General features: G+C 37.6%; 2 protein-coding genes across 6 annotated transcripts in view; one reads left to right on the top strand and one right to left on the bottom strand.

Annotated features, from left to right (window-relative positions):
• Positions 1 to 9,114, top strand: part of phactr2 (phosphatase and actin regulator 2) — a 92,562-nt gene extending 83,448 nt beyond the window's left edge. For all 5 annotated transcript variants that reach the window (XM_007256075.4, XM_007256071.4, XM_007256074.4 and 2 more), the window contains 3 exons: positions 1 to 46; positions 3,167 to 3,243; positions 7,597 to 9,114. The exon at positions 1 to 46 is cut by the window's left edge and continues 92 nt beyond it. In XM_007256075.4, the coding sequence (XP_007256137.1) occupies positions 1 to 46; positions 3,167 to 3,243; positions 7,597 to 7,612 (139 nt within the window). In that variant the 3' untranslated portion in view covers positions 7,613 to 9,114. The remainder of the gene's footprint in view (positions 47 to 3,166; positions 3,244 to 7,596) is intronic.
• A 1,585-nt stretch (positions 9,115 to 10,699) lies between these two features.
• LOC125802876 (piggyBac transposable element-derived protein 3-like) lies at positions 10,700 to 12,358 on the bottom strand. The gene has a single exon (XM_049480968.1). The coding sequence runs from the start codon at positions 12,356 to 12,358 to the stop codon at positions 10,700 to 10,702; it is 1,659 nt and encodes a 552-aa protein (XP_049336925.1).
• Positions 12,359 to 21,134: the final 8,776 nt, after the last annotated feature.

Genomic DNA, 21,134 nt, shown 5'->3' with positions numbered 1-21,134 from the left:
TCGGCGTGCTGACAAACCCTGGACCAGGCTGACCCCCGCTGATAAAGTAGGCAATTTTCCTGTTGGCTTGCTTTTCTTCATGAAATAATTATAGAGGGTTGTTAATGGAGGCTGGGGAACCTGTCATTACACTCTGGTTAAGGGGGAGGCAGCAGGGGGCACACAAGAGTCTTGATTTCCTGCGAGGAGGAACTGATATTCAGCTCGAGCTGGAAAAACAACCGCTCACACTCACACTCTTTACATACTCTCTTCTTGTTCTCTGGGGAGGAAAAATATGTAATTCTTTTACATTCATATTTTACACTCTCATTTAGTGCCTGTAGAGACCTATTGCCAGCAGAATGACTGGCTGAATTACTCTCTGGAGCAGAAAAACATGGACCTATTTGCACCATGCCCAGGCCCCAGCATGGAGCAGTAAAGAGAACCGTGTCCTCTGAAATGATGGTGCTCCTTCCAGTACTTCCATTCTGACCTCACTTATGCTGCTGCTAGTAGAAAGACTTTACTGTACAGTAAAGACTGTTACTCCAACAAAATCAGGATAAATGTTTTTTTTTTAAATACCCTTATTTTCATAAGAAACAATTAATAACCAGGTGTCCCAATAATTTTGTCCCTATAGTGCAGGGGTCTGCAATTAAGTTTGGCTGCAGGCCAGAATTCTTTTTTTTTTAAGCCGTTACATGGCGAGCCACAAAAAAATATTCTGTTTTGGAAAATGAAGTGTAATGGGATGGAGTGCTACAGACTACTAGCTCTCCATCCCAGAGGGTTGTTGATCTCAAAGCAGGTAAACCCAAGAAAAAAAGAAAGGATTTTTTTTTTTTTTTTCACAAACACACCTCTCCTCATGTGGGATCGAACCCGTGTCGTCAGGGTCATGGTCCAATACACTACCGCTGCCCCAGCTAGTGAATTGGGACACGTCCGGGAAAAAAGCCCTTATAAGGAGATAGGAAGCCCAACAACGGGTAGAAACTAAAGTCATCATTCATTATAGTTTATACAACAGTTCGTTCCGACTTCACAATCTGATTGGTTGAGAAGTGTTCTAGCCGTGATGATATTTGTGATAACATCACGGCCTTCTCACACTAAACCTGTATCACTCCGCCGACGCGTTGCAGAGTAACGGCAGCAGCATTAGCTTAGCACAGGCTAGCGCTCAGCCACAGCTCACTCGCCTGCAGCGCTGGCTCGTCTTTTGTGGAAAAAGGGAAAAAAATACACCTCGGCTAAAGCGGTCTGGCAGCCAGAACGCTAACCAGCCAGGCTAGGCTAAGCTAAGTTAATGCTGAGCTAATGCAAGCCACGCTAACCTAACCACAGTCCAGCTGGCTGGCTAACCAACAATACCTAGCAAAACAAGCAGAAATGCTTAAAAAAACGCACGGGTTTCACCTGAAGACGACTCCTCTGCGAAAGAGAGGAGAGTTTCAGCGTTATTTCACGGTCCTTATGTTTAAGTTACCATCTTTGCTTAATCCCAATTTTGATTTCAAGCCAACGTTCGTGGTGTTAGTCTGTATAAACTATATGGCGTTTTGTAGCTAAGTTTCAGTTCTGTTACAGTTGTTGTGAAACAACTTTTTGTCGGAAGGCACGGTCCATGTTAAGGCATAATCATTTTGAATTTCTCAAGGTTCTTTAAATTATTTTTTTAAAATTTATTTTGTTAAACAAATCTGTTGTATAAAAGCAATAGAACACTCTAGGTTGTGTGTTGTCGCGAATAACATCACAGCCGTGTTCTATTGCTTAATTAAACAACCTCACAGGCCAGATGTTTCATGCCTATTGCTGACCCCTGCTATAGTGTATGTGGGTCTGTGGCTGTTTAGAATGAAAACATATCTATTTACAACCCCAACATTTTTTTATGGTAGCTTCCTAAATATTGAATAAGCTCTGCTTTGATTGGCTGGGTTACAGCATTGTAGTGGGATTGCACAGAAAGCAGATAGCACAGCAGTGCATAGCTTTGTTTTGTTTATAGTAACAATGATGCTGTCCGATGTGTACAGTGAGATATTGATAGAAGTGTTAGAGAAATGTTGGCTGTGGGGAGCTTTCCAATTTGCAGAGTTTGAGTTACAGCCGTCCCATATTCCCATAACTATCAGGGTTCTCTGGTGCTGCTCTCCAGTGTTACAACACCACCATGTTCTCTTAAAGCGTGAAGCATTTTACTGTATCACATCTTTATTTGTAGAAATGCTTTTGCAGGTGAGCTGGGTGTATAGATATTTTGGGGTCTATAAATAAAATAAGTAAAAGTATGAATCAGCATAATCAGGGTCATGGTACGTCATTTTAACATTAAAGTCAGTTGCCTTGTTAAAGAGTTACTCAATTAATCAGGCAGGTAATTCCAGTCACACAAGACCAGGTTTATGTTTCTATGAATGTGAATACATCAAAATACTCAAAATAAGTCTAAAATTATATATTATAACATATTTTAAATCCCTAAAGTAATGTGGTACTACCATGATTATTCTATAGTTTTTAGTACAATTATTTATAGCAAAACATGTTTATTTGCTGTATTGAATATTATGCAGATCTCCTCATTACAAAGGGGGCGTAACCAGCAACCATTAGATGTTTTATTTGCTTTAGTTAGCTTATTTTTTATATAGTGTGCCTCCACATACCAAACAACACCAAGTATTTTTATTGAGCACTGTTACAATTTCAGAATTTGATCACAAATCAGGTTATCATTTGCAGTTTTCTTTTTCTCATAAGAAGATGACTGTAGTAGTGAGGGCAAGCTATAGTCAGAAATACAGGTTCATTCTGATATTCTATCTTGTGATTTCTCTTTTAAGACTGAGATGCCACCTGCTGGCCATTTAGTTTTAGTGTTACGTGTCTTCATGTTTCGGATAAGGGTTTACTTGTGTGCATTGCATTTTTTATTTGGGGTTTGCTTTTTTTATTACATGCAATGTAAAAAAGGAATTAGATGAAAGGAGGTTTGAAGGTATAATCAGAATCAGTAGTAGTGCATAAAATTTCTCTTGATAGAGGTTTAAAACCAAATATATAAATAAATACATAAATTAATAGAAATGGCATATTTCATAAAATGCAACAATGGCATAATGGTAGGTGGAACAGTACAGATCCTCATGATAATTCTTCTTTCTTGCAGGCTGCTATACGCAAGGAACTTAACGAGTTCAAAAGCAAAGAGATGGAGGTTCATGAAGAGAGCAAACAGTTTACCAGGTGAGTGAGCTATTAAATAATGGCTGAATCTGCACAGAGAATAAGTATCATTGTGAAAAATATTTTTGTGCAGTGGATTTTACAATGCTGTTTAGGACTTCTACTTATGCCGACCTTACACCTAATAATTTTTAAGCGATTTTACTGTGCAGACAAATTTCCAGAGTCGGGATAAAATCACGAGAGTCTTGTTGAGGTCATCATCTCGATCGTTCGGTGTTACGATTGAAAGTTTTAGTCAGTGTTTTTCTCATCCCGAAGGTTAGATAAAATCAACCATGTTTATTTATTTATGTAAGTCTTGAGACTTGGCTCACGCAAATAGTGACAAGAAAAATAACAACCAATAGGAGAAGAGCTACGGGAAGCAGCAAGAATATATTTCCCTTAACTAAAAAGGACTTATTTTGCAGTTAATATGCCGTATATGATTCTTACTTAAATATGTACAGAATTTTAAACACACGTAGAATTTTAAAGTCATCATATTTAAAGTTATTCCATTTTCACAGCTATTTATTTGTGCAGTGTTATTTTTGATACAAACAAGTTTAATAAATACAGATTTTGCAAAAATGATGTTCTGTAGTGAATTAATTATATCTTAAACAAATGTAGCAAATGTATAGCAGTAGGCCTGTCACAATAATTGCAATATCGATTATCGTACAATAAATGAGCATGACTGCAATCATTTTTGATAGTCGTGATATCGTCTATTAACTAATTATAATAAATTATTGTTTACATTTTTGCTGTCTTTGAAAAGTGTATAATTACTTATTCTATTCTGTTATCATTATGTCATTGGCATTTAATAGTCTTAAAATTTCAAAAATGTTGTGTATCGTAATAATTTTCTGGGACAATATATCATCCACAAAAAATTCTTATCGTGAACCTATATAGTAGAGAAACTGTTGTAGCAAAAAGTGGGGGCAAAAGAAGCTTTTAGGCAGAGTTAAACACAAAATATATTCTATTAAAAAATCAATAACTAACAGTGTGGCAGAAAAATAAACTGTTGATGGGGACAATTTATTTTATTATTTTTTTTTTACATTATTTGAAGTTAATGTATAATATGTTTTGTATGTAAACTCCACCAGAAGCATGATGAGAAATAATTTCAGATAGAATCTAGCTGCAATCTTGCAGTTAGTGATCCCCAGTCTTTGCAAAATCTTAGTCTGTGAGTAAAAAGTCTGTTATGAGTCTTTACACTTGAGAGGGGCACTTTAATCTGTTAAAAGTCTTTTTTATAGTCGTGCAGTGTATGAACAGTATTACGGTGCATTTACACTGCTCCGTCGCGTCAACGCACATGGTCACGCTGCCCCCCTCCAACTGGTCGCATGTGGGCGTGACGAAGGCGTTCCCTGCGTCGTCCAATTAAATCACTCTAATAAATTTAAACGCTTTTATACAAGCTATTATTATTTTCTATAAATTAAAAATATATAAATGTGTATTAATAAATATATGTCTTGTGAGCAGAATATAGGCTAACAAAAGCAAACTTATCCAATTAAATTATATATTAATATTTTTAAAAACCCACTAGAGACCTCAACAATCTCTGTAGCCTTTCTCCTCGCTGTATTACTGTGATCAGAGTCCCAGTAAATCAGCAGGGTTTTAATATATGAGGCAGGAAAGCCTGAAACTTCTCTTCCAGGCTTCTCTGGACGCTTAAAAGCGGAACTAAATGTTTTCAGACACTGCACTGCAGACACGTATCAGGCGAACACCTGGTCTCTGATTGGATAGACGCATCGCGTTGGACGGATTCATTTGCATAAAGTTCAGCTCGGCTCAACTTTTCATCGCAACGCATCCCCCGCTCTCGACGCATCGGACCCATGATGCACCTTCCCATTGAAAATGAATGGGATAAGTCGCTGTGCGTTGTCGTGAGGGAGCAGTGTAAATGCACCTTATTCCTAGTCCAGGGAATCAGCTCATACTGTACTGTACCCTGCAGAAGACTTTTAGATCTGTGAAGAGTATAGGTTAAACATCCAACCGTCACTATTTGTGTTGAATACAATATTTAGATATTTAGATTTAGTTGTTATTGCCCCTATCTTCTTCTCCACATGTTTATATAGTTTAGTTAGCTCTGAATTCATGCTGTAAAAGTTGAGTATTGCCTCCAATGTCTCAATCTGTTGAAGCATTTTTATTGTTTAGCTCAGTTCTGGTACAGTCAGAGCTCAGTGTATTCAAGGTCCATCAATACTGGCTTCGAATGTTCAGAGTGAATGACAAAGTACTTGTGATAAGAGTCTGCTAAGAGTGTCTGCTGAAATCCATTAAACTTTGACCTCCGCCCTAAACCCATCCATGCTGTGAGACACACAGTGAGACAGTGAGCACACCTGCCCAGAGACGTGGGCGGCCTTCACTGCGGGGCTCGGGTCACAGACGGGGTTAAATGCACAACAGTAGCACATAAACGAAACCAGCTATCGAACCCACAGCCCTGCGATCAATAATCTAATGATCTAAACACTAAGCTTCTGTTGTGATGAGCGAGCACAGAGTGCACCATGCTGCATCACGCTGCATCATCTCTGAAGATGGGAAAACATTGGTCTTAATGCAGGTGCACACACCAGCGCTGATACCGCTCAAGATAAAGAATGATTTGTTGTTATGCGCTACACATCCACAAGGCCTGGTGTGATGGTGTGGGGTGCAGTGTTTTTTTTGTATGATGCCAGATGACCTTTGGTCTTCATTACAGGAACTTTAACACACTCCAACTTTATGATACACTGCCTAGCCATCAAAGAAGCCTTAAAAAGGGTCACACACTCTAATATTTATTTGGACCACCTTTAGCTTTGATTGCATCACTCATATACTGTGGCATTGTTTCAATAAGCTTCTGTAATGTCACAAGATTTATTTCAATCCAGTTTTGCATACATTTTTCTCCAAGATCTTTCAGCAGCATTAATGATGGTAGAGTCTGACCACTGCACAAAGTCTTTTCCATCCAGCACATCCCAAAGATTCTCAATGAGGTTAAGGTCTGGACTGGTCTATAAACTGGTCTATATTCAGTATATTCACTATAACTTTTAAAAATGATTTATTTTTCCTGGCAACCATTATCTCGCTTCTCAATAGCTTTGCAATCCTGAAATTCCTTCTGGATGCCACTAGTTTTTGACAGTGAGTTTATATATATTATAATGGTAATATCCCTAAAATAATATCACAATATATGGGTTATATTTTTGACTATGACATTCTTACAGTAGTTAACAAAATAAATGTTAATATTTTATATAGTATTGTAGATTGTTTATTTAATGAACAAAAAGTAGAAACAAAAATAATGTGTCTTTTTTGTCTATTTATTTTAAATGAACACAACTCTGATTTAGTATAAAATAATAATGTAACAAAATTATATAATAAATATAACTTAAGAGTAAAATGTAAGAACCCCCGCTCATGCAGCTTTGCCATCAAGCTGCCGGCGTTCAGAGGGAGCAAAATTGGCCCTGCTCCCTCCGGGTGGGTAGATGGCGCTCTCTCCCCACATCACTACTGGGTGATGTCCACAGCACAGTACGTCTGTGAGCTGATGTATCAGAACCGAGTCTCTGCGCTTTCCTCTGAGCGCGCTGTGATGCTGCTCGGAAATGCTGCATCAGCAGCAGCTCGAAAAAGAAGCGGTGGCCGACTTCACATGTAACAGAGGAGGCATGTGTTAGTCTTCACCCTCCTGGTGTGTTGGGGCATTACTAGTGATAGGGGGAGTCCTAATGAGTGGGTTGGGTAATTGGCCGTGTAAATTGGGGAGAAAATGGGAAAAATTTGTAATAAAATTAAATTATATTAATTATAAAATGTACCACAATACTAAGTTGCAGAATGTTTAGCACAAATAAACTGCAAACATAAACAATTATACAAAAAAATACCCCTAAAAATGTTCCAGGTGAGAAGTTAAATAAATTGAATAGCATAATATCATATCACAGTATGGATTTCTTTTATCGTTTCAGATATTATTGTGTTCTCCATATTGCAGTTTGCAATAATACTACCCTCTTTTTATCTACTATTTATGATTGTAAGGGTTTTGCACACTTCTGTGGTCTACATGTATCATATACTGACTTTCCTCTAAGGTAATTGTACTACTCTCTTCAGAGCTGGATCTGTGTTTCATAAGAATTGTTGGCTTTTAACAAGATAATGAGGTAATGCCAGGAAGGGGAGCTTGTTAGCTCACCCCCTTGTTTCCCCATGAATTTTGGCTAGGTCTGTTTTCCCAGCTTCCCGCTGTCGACGGTGCTAAAATAAGAGTCTGCTCCTTCTGTGCTTTGGCAGGTTCCATCGGCCCTGAGGCGGTCTCCACCGCGAGCTTTCTGGACTGTGGCCTGTGCTGGGCTCTCTCTTCCTGTCCCTCCACTACGCTTCCTGCTGCGGGGCCAACAGTCGGGCTCCTGTTGCACACCGGCTATCCTCTGGCGCTGGCTGCGCTTCGGCTGGCCTGTCTCTAGCCATCGCCGTCAACTGCCCGGGGGGAGCGGAGCACAGCTGAAATGCAGAGACACAAAGAGAGAGACTGCTGGACGAGATTAAATGTGAACGCAGACAGGTGCCTTGGTCTGTCCTGGGATTTTTGTCGAGTGTTTTTTTTTTTTTTCTTCGTTCGTTTGTTTTTTTTTTTTTTTTTTGCACACACTAAGGACAGGACTTGTACATTTCTTTTTTTTTTTTTTTTTTTTTACTTTATTTACCATGGCCATCATCGAAGATTCACATTTCGCCTCAGCCATACTACGATATAAGGGACGAACGAACCATTCCCACAGTATTAGTCCTAATCTACAGTGTGCCGAGGATGTTCATTTTTGTATTTGCAGCTGTTTGCAGTTTTTAACGCAGTAATACAGCATAAGAGTCCCGCAATAGCTCTGAATATTCATGCATGTGGAAAAAAAAAGCATTTAAAAAAAATCATACTCACTTAATTCTTACCATTACTTTAAAACCAAGCTGATAAAGAGAGAGACATTTACACCAATGAAACTGTTTGGTAGCCTTGTTGTTGTTGCTATTGTTGTTATTATTATTATTATTATCATTATTATATACCAAGACTGGCAGTTTTTCCTGTTACATGTTTTTAGACCAAAATAGGCCCAATAGAAACATTGATATCTGTCTGTCTGACAGATATTCATGACCAGACTAAATGCAGCCTTGTGTTTTAACACTGCGGTTAAGTTTTTACTGCATCACGGCCGTCTGATTTTATTCTTGCAGCCTCCATTGATTTGGCCATTAGCTGAATACCGCATAAACTGCATAAACAGGGCCAAATCCACAGGCTTCAGTTTTAAGTGTCAGAACTGGACCCTGAAAAACATGCTTGAAATTTTATTCTCCATACAAAAAGAAAAATTACACACATTACTACACAGCAGATTTATAGGATTTTTGCATAACATGAGTTAATTGTGTTTCTTCTGCATGTTGTCTCAACAAATGGAACCTCATCATCCTTTCACTTCTGATTTGGACCACTTTGTGTGTTTTTATCAGAACATGTGAAGCTAGTCAGGTTAAATAAAGTGGATTTGAGGAAACAGCAAATCCATTTTACATATTAGCTTTTCAGTAAAATATTAGCATTGTTACATTATATTGTCAGATGCTGTGGGATTAAACGTAGAGCAGATCTAAAGTCAGAATGATGTTATCAGACATGTGAGTTTATTGAGTGAGAGTATTATTTTATCATTGCAGACGTATATCCTGGAAAATGTTTAAATTATTTTTAATCAGTTGTTGTACAGAATGTGCATATTATACATGTGAATACATCTATTATGTTGTGAATCTGACTCATTTATTGCTTTTCTGCTTTTCTTAAATGGTTTATGGTTTATTTTCTTTAGGACAACTTGAGCATGTTGCTACACACTCCTCAGGAAATGTGTGGATTGGATGTAAACCCCTTTGAAGCATTTTCTTAATCAAAATCAAGAACTACTACTGTTATTATATTATTATAGCTTTTTACACCTCCACGCCTCTGCCCTATGATTATTCAAATGATTAACACCTCCTTAATACCCTACCAATGGACCATTCTCCATCATTAGTTTGCATTTGAATGCTTTAGGTAAGACTAATGAGATGCTGGTTTCAAGTAAAAGTAATTCCAAGTAAAAGAAAGTGTAAACATAAATAAATGAATTAGGTCTGGAGGATGGTCAGTCCAGTATTATTTTTTTTAATCAATTAAACAAAACAATCATCAAAATTCTATAGTCTTAGCTATTAGCTATATATATATATATATATATATATATATATATATATATATATATATATATATATATATATATATATATTATTGCTATAATAAACAGCATCATGTACTTGGATAATTTTCCATTACTTTTTGTAAAGCTGTACACTTAAAATAAGACAAAAGAAAACCTGTATACTCCTGTTACAAAACTGTTTCACCTACATGAAGAATTTAGAAGGAAATAGTACAGAAATTGCATTTTCACAAAAAAAATGGTAAAAAGTAAACTGCTTTTTTTTTTTTAGATTAAAATCTTTTTTTAAAAACTGATTCAATAAAAATAAAATTCTGTTAAAAAAAACTATTTTAACTTTTTTTTAAGGTTCAAATCTTCAAAAAAATATTCAACTACTTTAGAACAGATTCAAATATATTCAAAAACTGTTTTAAACTATACTTTTCAAAAAAGATTTCTCCTCAATTCCTGTACCATTGTCCACCATTATTTTTAACTGAATTCAGTACTTCTGACAGCATATCTCTTCAGTCTCAACTAAAAGTAAGTAAATGAAAGACATGAAGCATAGATTTGTGGTGGCTGAATTTTATTAAAATTAGTCACAATAAAACATTCAACAAAAATGGAATACAAATATTGATGAAGATAATTTAAAGCACTGAAAAATAAAAACACTGATAGGGATATAAACCCTTAATAGTTTCTAAAGACAAAAAACAGTTTTTATAATTGTTAACATAAGGATGTAAAAAACAATGTTTTTTGAACATTAGAGGTCAAAGAATATTTACAAGCAGCATTACAGGTCTTAAACTGTGCCTGGGTTCTGAGTCTCTGTGGGATATAGAGCAGTGTTTATACGCTCCTTTATGTTTACAGCATCTTTGAGAGCTTTACAGCTTTACAGCACAGATAACAAAAGAAATATGGCTTTAAGTTTTTGTCCACTGTCCTCTACAAAGTCAAGCCTCCAAACATCAGAGTGAACTCATGATGACCACTTCACAAGGAGGACAGTATTCGCGCATTGTTTATGTAAGGTAAGTAAGTTCGGCATTAATTTGTCAACAAATGAAAAAGTCTTAATCCATGGCTGATATTTTATCAGTATTCATAAGCTTTAAAAGTCCTTTAAAGCCCATTGTGTGTCAGAGACATTCACAGCACAGTTTTGGTGCAGGTTTGGAGCATCTGCCGCACACAATGCGCCTGCATGTCCCGCAGATGCCGAAAGTTTTGTTCCCTGAACATCTGCCAATTTGACACTGTCTCCTTTTGGCGGGGCGGCAGAGAGGGTCAGGGTCAGTGTCGAGTAAAAGTCGCTTTCTTTCCATTTCCCGGGATCTCTGTGCCAGTCTGTGCTTCTCACACATTTCCTTCACCAGCTCCAGGATGAATTTTCTTCTGTTTGTATTAACATTCGTGCACTGTCTGTACAGAACGTGTGCATTAATGGCAGCCAGTTGTAGGATGTTATAAAACACAGCCACGGGCCAGCGACCTGCGTGACCCTTTATCGTGTACTGACGAACCATGTGATCCAGCGCGCTCACGCCGAGTTTAGTGCTGTTGTAGTGGTAGACACTGTCGGGCACTTTGTTTGCAGTTTTGTCGAAGGAGACGGTCTGGTGCATGGTGCTCAGGACGCACACGTTTTCTTTGGGTTTTGCCTGGTAAATAGTGAGCGTGACTTTTCCAGATTTGAGCACGGTGGTGGAAAATCGCTCAGACTGTGTCCGCGTGCACGGAGGCATCGCCCACCTGCTTTCGTTCATTTTGCCAACGATGGTGGTTTTCTCCGCCAAGAGATGGTTTGCCAGATCCAGCGAAGTGAAGAAGTTTTCTGTGGTAATGTTTCTTCCTTTGCCCAGGAAAGGCTCCACCAGTTGCATCACAACGTTGTCCGATACCTGTTGATCTGGCGCCCTCCTGTGATCTTTCTCCACACAGGGAATTGCGTTTAACATGTATTTTGTTTCAGCATCTGCGGCCATCCAGAATTTAATGCCGAATTTGTCCGGTTTGTTGGTCATGTACTGCGTGAAACGACAGCACACCTTGCTCGGGAACATCTGTTCCCCAACAGTGATGTTCTCACCAGCTGTGTAAGAAGCCTTACTGTTCTTTACAAATTTATCAAATATCTCCGAAATCATGGCAAATTTATCAGTCTTGATGCGGGAAGCTCTTGTGGCTTTATCATCAAAGCGCAGGTATCTCATAATTTCTTTGTATCTGTCTGAAGACATTGTCTTTACAAAAATCAGATTTCCAAAGTCTTCAGACCAGTAGTCATTCAGTTTCATTCTCCTACCACCCGTAATGCTGCTCAGATAAATAAGAGCCACGAACGCTTTCAGTTCATCCGCTGTCAGATCGAAATGTTCAGCATTATTTCGATCAGCTTCAGCTTGAGTGTGTTTCAGAATGATCTCCCACATTTCTGCGTCAATCAAACACATCAGGCTGCTCATCGGGCTGGTGATGTTGTCCTTGGCGTAACTTGTGGGTCCTGAAGGTGTCCTCATTTTCTGAAACATCCGCGCTTTACCCCGAGTGCTGCCACCGCTTTCTTCAACCCACACCGGCCCATCTCCTGCCTCCTCCCAAGGGTCCTCTTTACACTCGGCTTTAAAATCTGATTCTGAATCCAAATCAGGTCCAAAACTCCAACTCAGTTCACAAGCGTCCTCAATTTCATCATCGTCGTCCGACTCTGCGCACCCCTCGCCCTCCGATTCCATCTCATCAATGTTCCACAGAACGTCCAGCACCTTCTGAGGGGTACGGAGTGAATTCCAAGCCATTCTGAAAAGTCCTGTACCGTCGCCGTCTCTCTACACAGTGATCTGAGGATGTACCCCAACTGTGGACTATCTTATGGCTCTCAGCGTCTCAGGAATGCTGAATCGTTAATCGATGACCTCCACAGCCCCGCCCACAACGACCTCTCACTTTAGCGCCTGCTAACTGCCCCCAAAGGTGCTGTTTCTTTGAATTGATTACCATTAACATAATGTTTACAAACTGATTAAACTGAGTTCTATAATTAAGGTGAAAGACTTTATAGGCTACTGGTTTACATTTATTTACTCTGCTAAAAAAAAAGAAAGAAAGCTCTAAATAAAGTAATGCTGTTATTTCTTTTTCTTTTTATGAAAAGCTGACTAAGCTTAAATGTTTCCTCAAGAAGTTAAACATCCTGTCCCAAAACTAAATTTGTGTATGAATTATTTTTTATTTAAATAGTTTTTTTCATAGCCTACTTAGATTTAAGCTTTTCTCAAATGACATGCAGTCTTATCCTAAATTATTTCAGTCATACTTAAAAAAAATTGAACCTATAATTTAAGCCTTTAATTTTTAAATCCTAACTCAGTTTTACTTAGTGAAAACTCTTATTTTAGCTATCAACTATTAGTCCTAATTTTGTTACTGGTATTAATAATATCATGTCTAAAGATTAGCCACTATGATTAGACCTATTAAGAGAAGAATTTCACTCACTCCTATTTATAAAAGCATTTTTACTAGTAAAAAAAACATTAACTACATTAAACATATATTTGTGTGCTATAATTTGTACTAGTCAGAATTTTTCAGTTTACAAATATGTGGTCCTGGACTTTTTACCAGTAAGAATTATATTGTGTACAATATATCTAAACAGCAGCTTTGCCTGAAAAAATGTAGGAGTTAGGATTATTGCCGGTGCCATTTCATTTTGAGCTAAATTTAAAAAGTTGACTATGAAACTAAAACATGGTTTTATAGTATAATATATAAATAATAAATAAATATATATATATATATATATATATATATATATATATATATATATATATATATATATATATATATATATATATATATATATATATATCAAGAGGTGCTTGACTTTTTGCACCAGGAGTGGAATAAAGTTATCCGAAAGCAGTGTGTAAGACTGGTGGAGGAGAACTGTGTGTGGAAAGAGGACCAAAGATGATATTATTAAGGTTTTGGACGGGTATTAGATTATCAGTAGACAGACAGTGAGGCTGTGTGGCGTTTTTTTTTTAGCATGGATTTTATACAGCTCAATTCTCTTTAGGAAAAAAGCTAAAGCACTCCAAAAGCACAGTATATATGTGCCTCTCCGTTGTTTGCAGAGTTTTTAACATTTAGAAGTTCATAGACACTGAGGTGATTTAATTGCCAGATGGTCTACTGTATTTGTCTGCCAGTTATCTCTATCCACCATTACCTTCACCTCCTCCTTCTCCACACCGCCTGGGCTTAATGGTGATAAAGTGCTGGCAATCCAAACACTGGAAAAGCATTGTGCCTGTGAAAGCTGCTCAGACCAACAGACAGGAAAGCTATGCATCAGTACATCCGGCAGGTCCAGCTCCTCTGGGAAGAGTGCTGTAAAACCAACAAGCAGGCTAATAAAACCAGAAGAACCCAGGGAGTGGCCCTAATGGCACCCGGCGCTTTTATTCAGGCTCTGGTGCTTTGAGTGCAGATGCTGCTGTGGGTCCAGTTTGATATTTGTCTTTTACAGGAGGCTTCAGCTCAGAATAAGTGCTTCATCTGCTGCTGTTGACATTACAGTTTTAGCACACTGTTCTCAAAGATTCACAAGAAACTGGGGTCACACAACTGGCTCTTCACACTGTGGGGAATCACAGGCAGGACGTTCACACTTTAAATGGGAATGGGTGTCGTTGTGTGATTGTACTGTAAATGGTCATACAAAGTAAAAAAAAAAATGCTCCAACTAGAGCTGTGTGTGTTTAAAATCCTTTTACAAAAACAAAACACAAAAAAATAATAATACAAATTGAGATGGAAAACTTATATTAAGCACAAAAAATCGTGCAATAGGGTAGCCAAATTTGTCTTTCCAACATTTCTTAAAATAATCTCAAAATCTGAATCAAGCAAAAAGCTTAATTTTGGACATAAGAATCAAATAACTTGTCTGATGTGCTTATTTTGTGCTTATTTTAAGTTCAAATTACTTCAAATATGGTGAGCTGCAGGGCAGAACAGGGCCGAGAACCGACCAACTGATATTCACCAAGTAACACCAGTATGGGGCTTCAGCACAGGTGGGTTATATTTGATTAATTTATTAACTTTACTGTGTTTGTACAGATTTGGCTTGACTTCAAGTTTTAAGTATACATTAGGTCACACACATCATCAGCTAAAACTGTAGAACTGACCTTTCTGTTCATTATCATGGCATCGTACTAACTGATCACTTCACACTTCTTATTGTTAAATTCACTCAAGACAGTTCTGGCTCATTGTGACCAAATGCATTGTGTCCAGTACATTCTGATTCTGATTACAGCTAACATCTTGTTGCTGGCTGTCCTCTTTTACCTTTAACTGTTCTGAGCAAAACTGTCCTTTGTTATTTAATTAGTTCTTTAGTTGAACAGTTAATTCCAACGATAAACTGCCCAGAAAATCCAGATCCAAACATTAAGACATTGTGTTACCAAATTAGCACCATAAAGTGCAGGAGCTTGTGTGAAAAGAGTGACCTGGCAAGGAAATGATGTATAATGTGTATTTTACCACTGAATGGATTTCAATTACATTGTGTGGCTATTTTTTTTATTAAATATAATCATTAAAGAAAATAATTGATGTAATTGAGATTTAGTAAATTACATTACAGTGCATTACAGTGAATGGAGTACATTTTTAAAACAATAGTTCATTTATTTATCATTGCAGGTAAAGACGTCATAAGAGACCATCACGCCATCAAAATGCCCGTTTATAACATCAAAAAAGAGGGTGAAGCTTCTGGAGACTATAAAGACATTCTGCTGCCAACTACTGCACACTACTTCTCTATTTTTATTGTGTTTTTTTCTTATATTCAACATTGTGTTTCTACAGAGTTTGAGTGGTTGAGCCGTGTTTAAAACCCCATAAACACACTGAACTAACCTCTGAATTAAAGTTAGTGAAGCTCTGAGCTGATCATGGAGTCATTATTCTCTCTGACTGTTATATTTACACTGTTTAAAAGATAATCCTCACTTTAATGAACTACATGGAGAAACATCTGAAATTAACAGCGTACACCTGCCCGAAATGTTGCCAGATTGGGTGGTTTCATGCCAAATGTGGAGTTGTGTCTGAAATTGTCTGGAGGAAACGCTGTGCTTTGACGGGTGAACAAAACTACCAAGTGTTAGGAGTTTGGAAATTGAACTCGTCAGTGTTGTAGTTAGATATCTAACCTTGCAGAGACAGAGCTTTTAGTCCTGCTGATGGAAATTTGAATAAGCAGTGTTTATGTTCGTTATTATAAACGAGTATTTATTTCTTTCATTTCTTGCAAGCTTATTTTTATGTACTGTATTTACTTTTCTTTGGTTCATGTGTCCAATGATACAATGCACAAAACACATAATACAAACATGCAGATACACTCATTTAAATATCAGTTTTTTTTTTTTTGCAATTAGTGAAGATATTTAAGGTATTTTATTTTATTTAAGATCATGTTGGAATAATGGACCCTGTAATATTGTTAAACATCAGCTGGGTGGTTTTCTCAGTATGTTGGCGGATTTGAAAAATGTTTTACCCAGTAAATTGGTTTTATCTGAATCCCACTGTAACAATCTGGCAACCATGAAGGTTCACTGTCTGCTCTGTTTGTTCGGATGTCTGCATTTTGGGACACATTTAGCTAGTTTAGTAAGAAGCGATGTTTACTATAAATCATGATGCATTATGGGAGTTTATAGTGACCTTAAAATCACATTCGAATTCCCCCTTATGATTTGGACACTCAAAGAAAAATGGCTGACATACTCAATAGTGCCCTAAATAGTAAATAGGGAGCCATTTCAGCCACAGCCCAAAAGACCAGAGTTCTCTTTTAAGGCATTGTGCAATGTCCGTCTGTGACCGAAATGGCTCTGTATTTACTATTTAGGGTGCTATTTAGTATGTCAGTCATTTTTCCCTGTGTCCAAATTATGAGGAGCAATTCAGATGTGATTTTGAGGGCACTATAAACTCCTAAAATGCATCACGATTTATAGTAAACATCGCTCATTACTAAGCGAGTTAAATGTGTCCCAAAAAATGCATTGATGCATTGCGGGTCTCGCTACTAAGCAACAGACATCGGAATAAACAGAGCAGACAGCGAGCCATCATGGTTGCCAGATTGTTACAGTGGGATTCAGATAAAACCAATTTACTTGGTAAAACATGTTTCAAATTGCCAAAATACTGAGAAAACCACCCAAACAGCTGATGTTCATCATATCAACACTATTACAGGGTTTATTCCAACATGATCTTAAATTAAATACCTTAAATATCACCAATTGCAAAAAAAAAAGAAAAAACAAAAAAAAACAAAATGATATTTAAATAATTTTCTTCGTATCATAGGACACAAAAACCAAAGAAAACTAAATAGAGTACATAAGAATAAGCTCGCAATGAAATAAATAAATACTCATATATAAAAACAAACACATAAACACATCTTATTCAAATTTCCATCAGCCGTATTAACAGCTCTGTCTCTGCCAGGTTAGATATCTAACTACAACACTGATGAGTTCAATTTCCTTTACACTCGGTAGTTTTGTCCACACGTCAAAGCACAGCGTTTCCTCCAGACAATTTCAGACACAATTCACATTTGGCATGAAACCACCCAATCTGGCAACACTAATTTAATTTCAGGTAGTTTATTAAAGTGAGGATTATCTTTTAAACAGCATAAAAGTAACAGTCAGAATGTTTACTCCATGATCAGCTCAGAGCTTCACTCATTTTAATTCAGAGCTCAGTTTGTGTTTTTTTTATGGAGTTTTAAACCTCTTACCTGTGTGTGTGTTTATGTGACCGGTGCTGGCGAATGATAATGATGAGGTAGTGTCCGAATTCACTCCTGTTTCACCACTACTTAGTGAACTTCATAGTGTATCCCTAACTAGCGCAACACTAATCAGGGAGTAGGGAGCTATTTCGGTCACAGTATCTGTCTATGACGTAGCTCTTTACCTGATTACTCGAATAATTTGAGTTACTCAATAAAAAAAATGGATTGATTAATTTTCTGTGCCTCGAGAAATAGTTTAATTAATTTTAAAACGCAGAGCATGGAATTTAGTGCTGACTTTTATTGTGAAATAGCGCACTTAGCGTTCCGTCACCCACACACAGGAAGCAGGTGGAGGAGTAAGCAGGTAAATTGTATTACTTAACAATTCAATGAGATTAACATTAATGTACCTTATTAACATTATGACAGCGCAGTGGAGTGCGGATTATTAGGAATGCTGTCTAATGTGTGTGGTTTTAGTTTATTACAACGGAAACAAGTTCTAGACTCAATACAGGCTTTATGTAATCAGTAAACACTGTGGAGTTCAGAAGATAAACAAATACATGTTAAAGTTATCTCTGGCCGGAATGCACGGCTATGAACTTACTGTACTGCCGTTTATCTAAGATGCACAACATAAAGCCAATGTTTATGCCTTTATTAATGGTTAATGTCCTATATTTAATATTTACAAGAAGTCCTAAATTGAAATAATTGAACTTAAATTATTAAATTATTCATTATTAAATTATTACTTGTGGTATTTATGTCAATTTTGTGTTTTATTTATTTCTATTTGTGTTTGCAATGTGCAAATATATGTTGTGAATTTAAAAATTAAACCAATTGGTCGTGCATTATTAAGTAAAATTTCTTATTTTATGAAAACTCTTATTTTATGTTTTATCCGATTACTCGATTAATCTAATAGATTTTTCAGTAGAGTGCTCGATTACTAAAATAATCGATAGCTGCAGCCCTACCTGTTACAAACAGACGCCATGCACTCTCTGCTCTCCATCTATGACGTAGCTAACTACCTGTTTGCCAAAGACACCGAGCAGTCTCCGTCTGTGACGTCATCACACAGCTGTTATAAATAAGTTCGCGGCGTGGCGTCACTCAAAGTTCTGAAGCGTTGCGGAGCAACGGCCTGTTGTGCGTCGTTCGGACAGACATAAGAATAGGTGATTTACACATGGCGCAGATAGAGCCGAGTGAGGGGAAGATGAAATCCAGCCGGAGGAAAGTGCTGGGGATAGATCAAAGATTTTTAAAAGAGTGGTGGAAAAAGAAGCGGCAAAGCAGGGAAGAGTCGCGCACATCCGAATCAGAGGCGCCCAAAATGCTGAGGTTTAAGTGGATGAAGCGACGGGGGCAGAAGAGGGTTCTTAAGGAGCGCGAGCTGAGGGTTTCTGTGCGCGCGCAGGACCTCAATCTGCAGGAGCTGGAGCTCAGGCGCCAGGAGATGCAGGTTCAGTGGCAGGAACCGGCTGTCCTGTACCAGGAGGAATATGCTGAGGCTCGCGAGAGTATCCAGGACGCGGAGAGGCAGAAGCTCATTGAGCAGAAGCAGAAGATCAGGTACTTGATGCAGGAGCTCAGTGAGAGAGAGCTGAGAGTTGAGGAGCGGGAGCAGAGGATTGGGATGAAGGAGCGGGAGATTGTAGAGCGGGAGAAGGAGATCGAGAGCAGGCAGCGGACCGTGGAGGAGCGGGTGGAGATAGCCAAGACGCAGCCGCGCTGGTGGAGCAGGAGGCTGACGCTGGATCTGATGGGGGCAGGAGCATCAGCATCAGAGAGCCGCAACCCCTCAGTGGGGATCATTGAACAACCAGCAGAGACAAAAACCCTTCTCCAAAAAGCCTATTCACTCTATGCGTATTATGCCAAGCTCCCATAAAACAATACTTACAAAACACAGTACAAATAAACAGTACAAATATATACCACAAAATATACCCAGCTCCCATCTATGAAAGTGGAGCAGAGTGTTATATAAAAAACAGTGCTGTGAAAAAAAATATATATATGAATGGGTGCCATTTGGTTGTTAGAACTCTTCCAAATGTTACTTTTTTACATTTTTTCAACCTTCCTTTTATTAAGTGTTTAATAGCTTTTTAATGTCCATTACATTGTTTAGATTTTATTAATATTACCCTATAAACAGTACCTTCATTTTGTTGTCCCATGAAGACCATTTCACCCAATCTCTTTCTTATTATTAAATCATTAACCTTAAAGGAGAACTCCGTGTAAAATGAGATTTTACAGGTCTGGTGGTAATCAGGCCTGGTTGTGGATTGGAGTAAAATTAAAAATCAGCTTTTCCAAAAAGTTTAATAATCAGTTAATAATCAAACACAAAAGTGTTTGCCCCCAAATTAACTGATTATTAAACTTTTTAAAAAAGTGCTTTTTATATTTATTCAGGTTCTATTTGTCTGACATTAAAGTTGGTTTGATAATCTGAAAAAATGTCAGTATGACAAAAATGCAAAAGGGGGCAAATACTTTCTCACGCCACAGTATATAAAAAAAGTACATAAAACATTATATAAAAAAAACATTTAACTTAAAATACACTATTGAAACACTTCCATTTTTGAAGCCAGAACTCACAGAACTAGAAGTTTTTTTCGAAAAGAAAATGTGTGGAAATCCCCCAAACAACTATTGAAAAACTCTTAGCTGCAACAAAAAGCATTTACGAGCTCCGGTAGTCTGATACTTGGTGTGAATAGTGGTCATTTCAGCAAATCAAAAGTAGTTGACTGCTTTGTAGCTTCAAGTCCAACACAAAGACATAATAACAGGAGTTCTGTCCAGTTACTTTCACACAGCGCTATATATATCACTGGCTTCATGGCCTTTGTGATTTTTCAAGTCCCTATATTTAAGATTTAGAAGGCAGCCTGTCTTTAATCTCTTACTTTAGTGTCTTTACTTGACTTTGTTCAGCAACTTTTACCCTGGTATACTGCTAATTCTCCCCCCCTGCAAATGATATTCATCTCACATGCTGTGCATAAAAAGGAGATCAGCTATAGTGCGATGGAGGAGTGTAAATCAGGGTGCTGCAGAAAGGTATTACAGTGTAATGTGCTTTTGAAGAGCACTGGCGTTTCCACAGGTGCTGACCTGTGCGTTTCCCCAGCAGGGAGAATGTGACTAATCTTATTTAAGGAAAACACTTAGCGTAATGCCTCCAGCTTCTAAAACCACATGAGTAATGCTTTATAAAATGTTAATCTAATTATGTTTCAATTATCAAATGGCCTTAGAATCGGGCAACAAACAAGACATTGCAATCGATCACTTTAAAGTTCAGGCAATAGATAAATGCTGCTCTACAGAAAATTCAGCAATAGGTTACAGTACATTAATTAATCAGTTGTGCACGAGGATCACTGGACCATGTGGAAGAACCTACAAAAGTAACAAATGGTCTCGTCTCTCAATTATGTTTTACATTTTTTGGGTTAATATGATATGATGTTTGCTCCACACACCCATCTTACAGGCAGGGTCATCTTGAGTTTAAGTACACACACATTTTCTGGACTGTATGTGATTTTCGGTGGTCAAGTGTTGAAAATACTTAAATACTTTGTCTGTAAAATACTTTGTCTAATCTGCTGCATTTTATTAACCAAAGCCTCTAACAGTATATACATGATATACCCCTGTTCTGACCCAGTCTAGGTCAGGTT

The sequence above is a fragment of the Astyanax mexicanus genome, chromosome 7 (assembly GCF_023375975.1).
Source record: "Astyanax mexicanus isolate ESR-SI-001 chromosome 7, AstMex3_surface, whole genome shotgun sequence".
In the NCBI taxonomy this organism is placed as follows: domain Eukaryota; kingdom Metazoa; phylum Chordata; class Actinopteri; order Characiformes; family Acestrorhamphidae; genus Astyanax; species Astyanax mexicanus.
The sequence above is the reverse complement of the archived record's forward strand: the minus strand, read 5'-3'. Positions and strand labels throughout refer to the sequence as shown.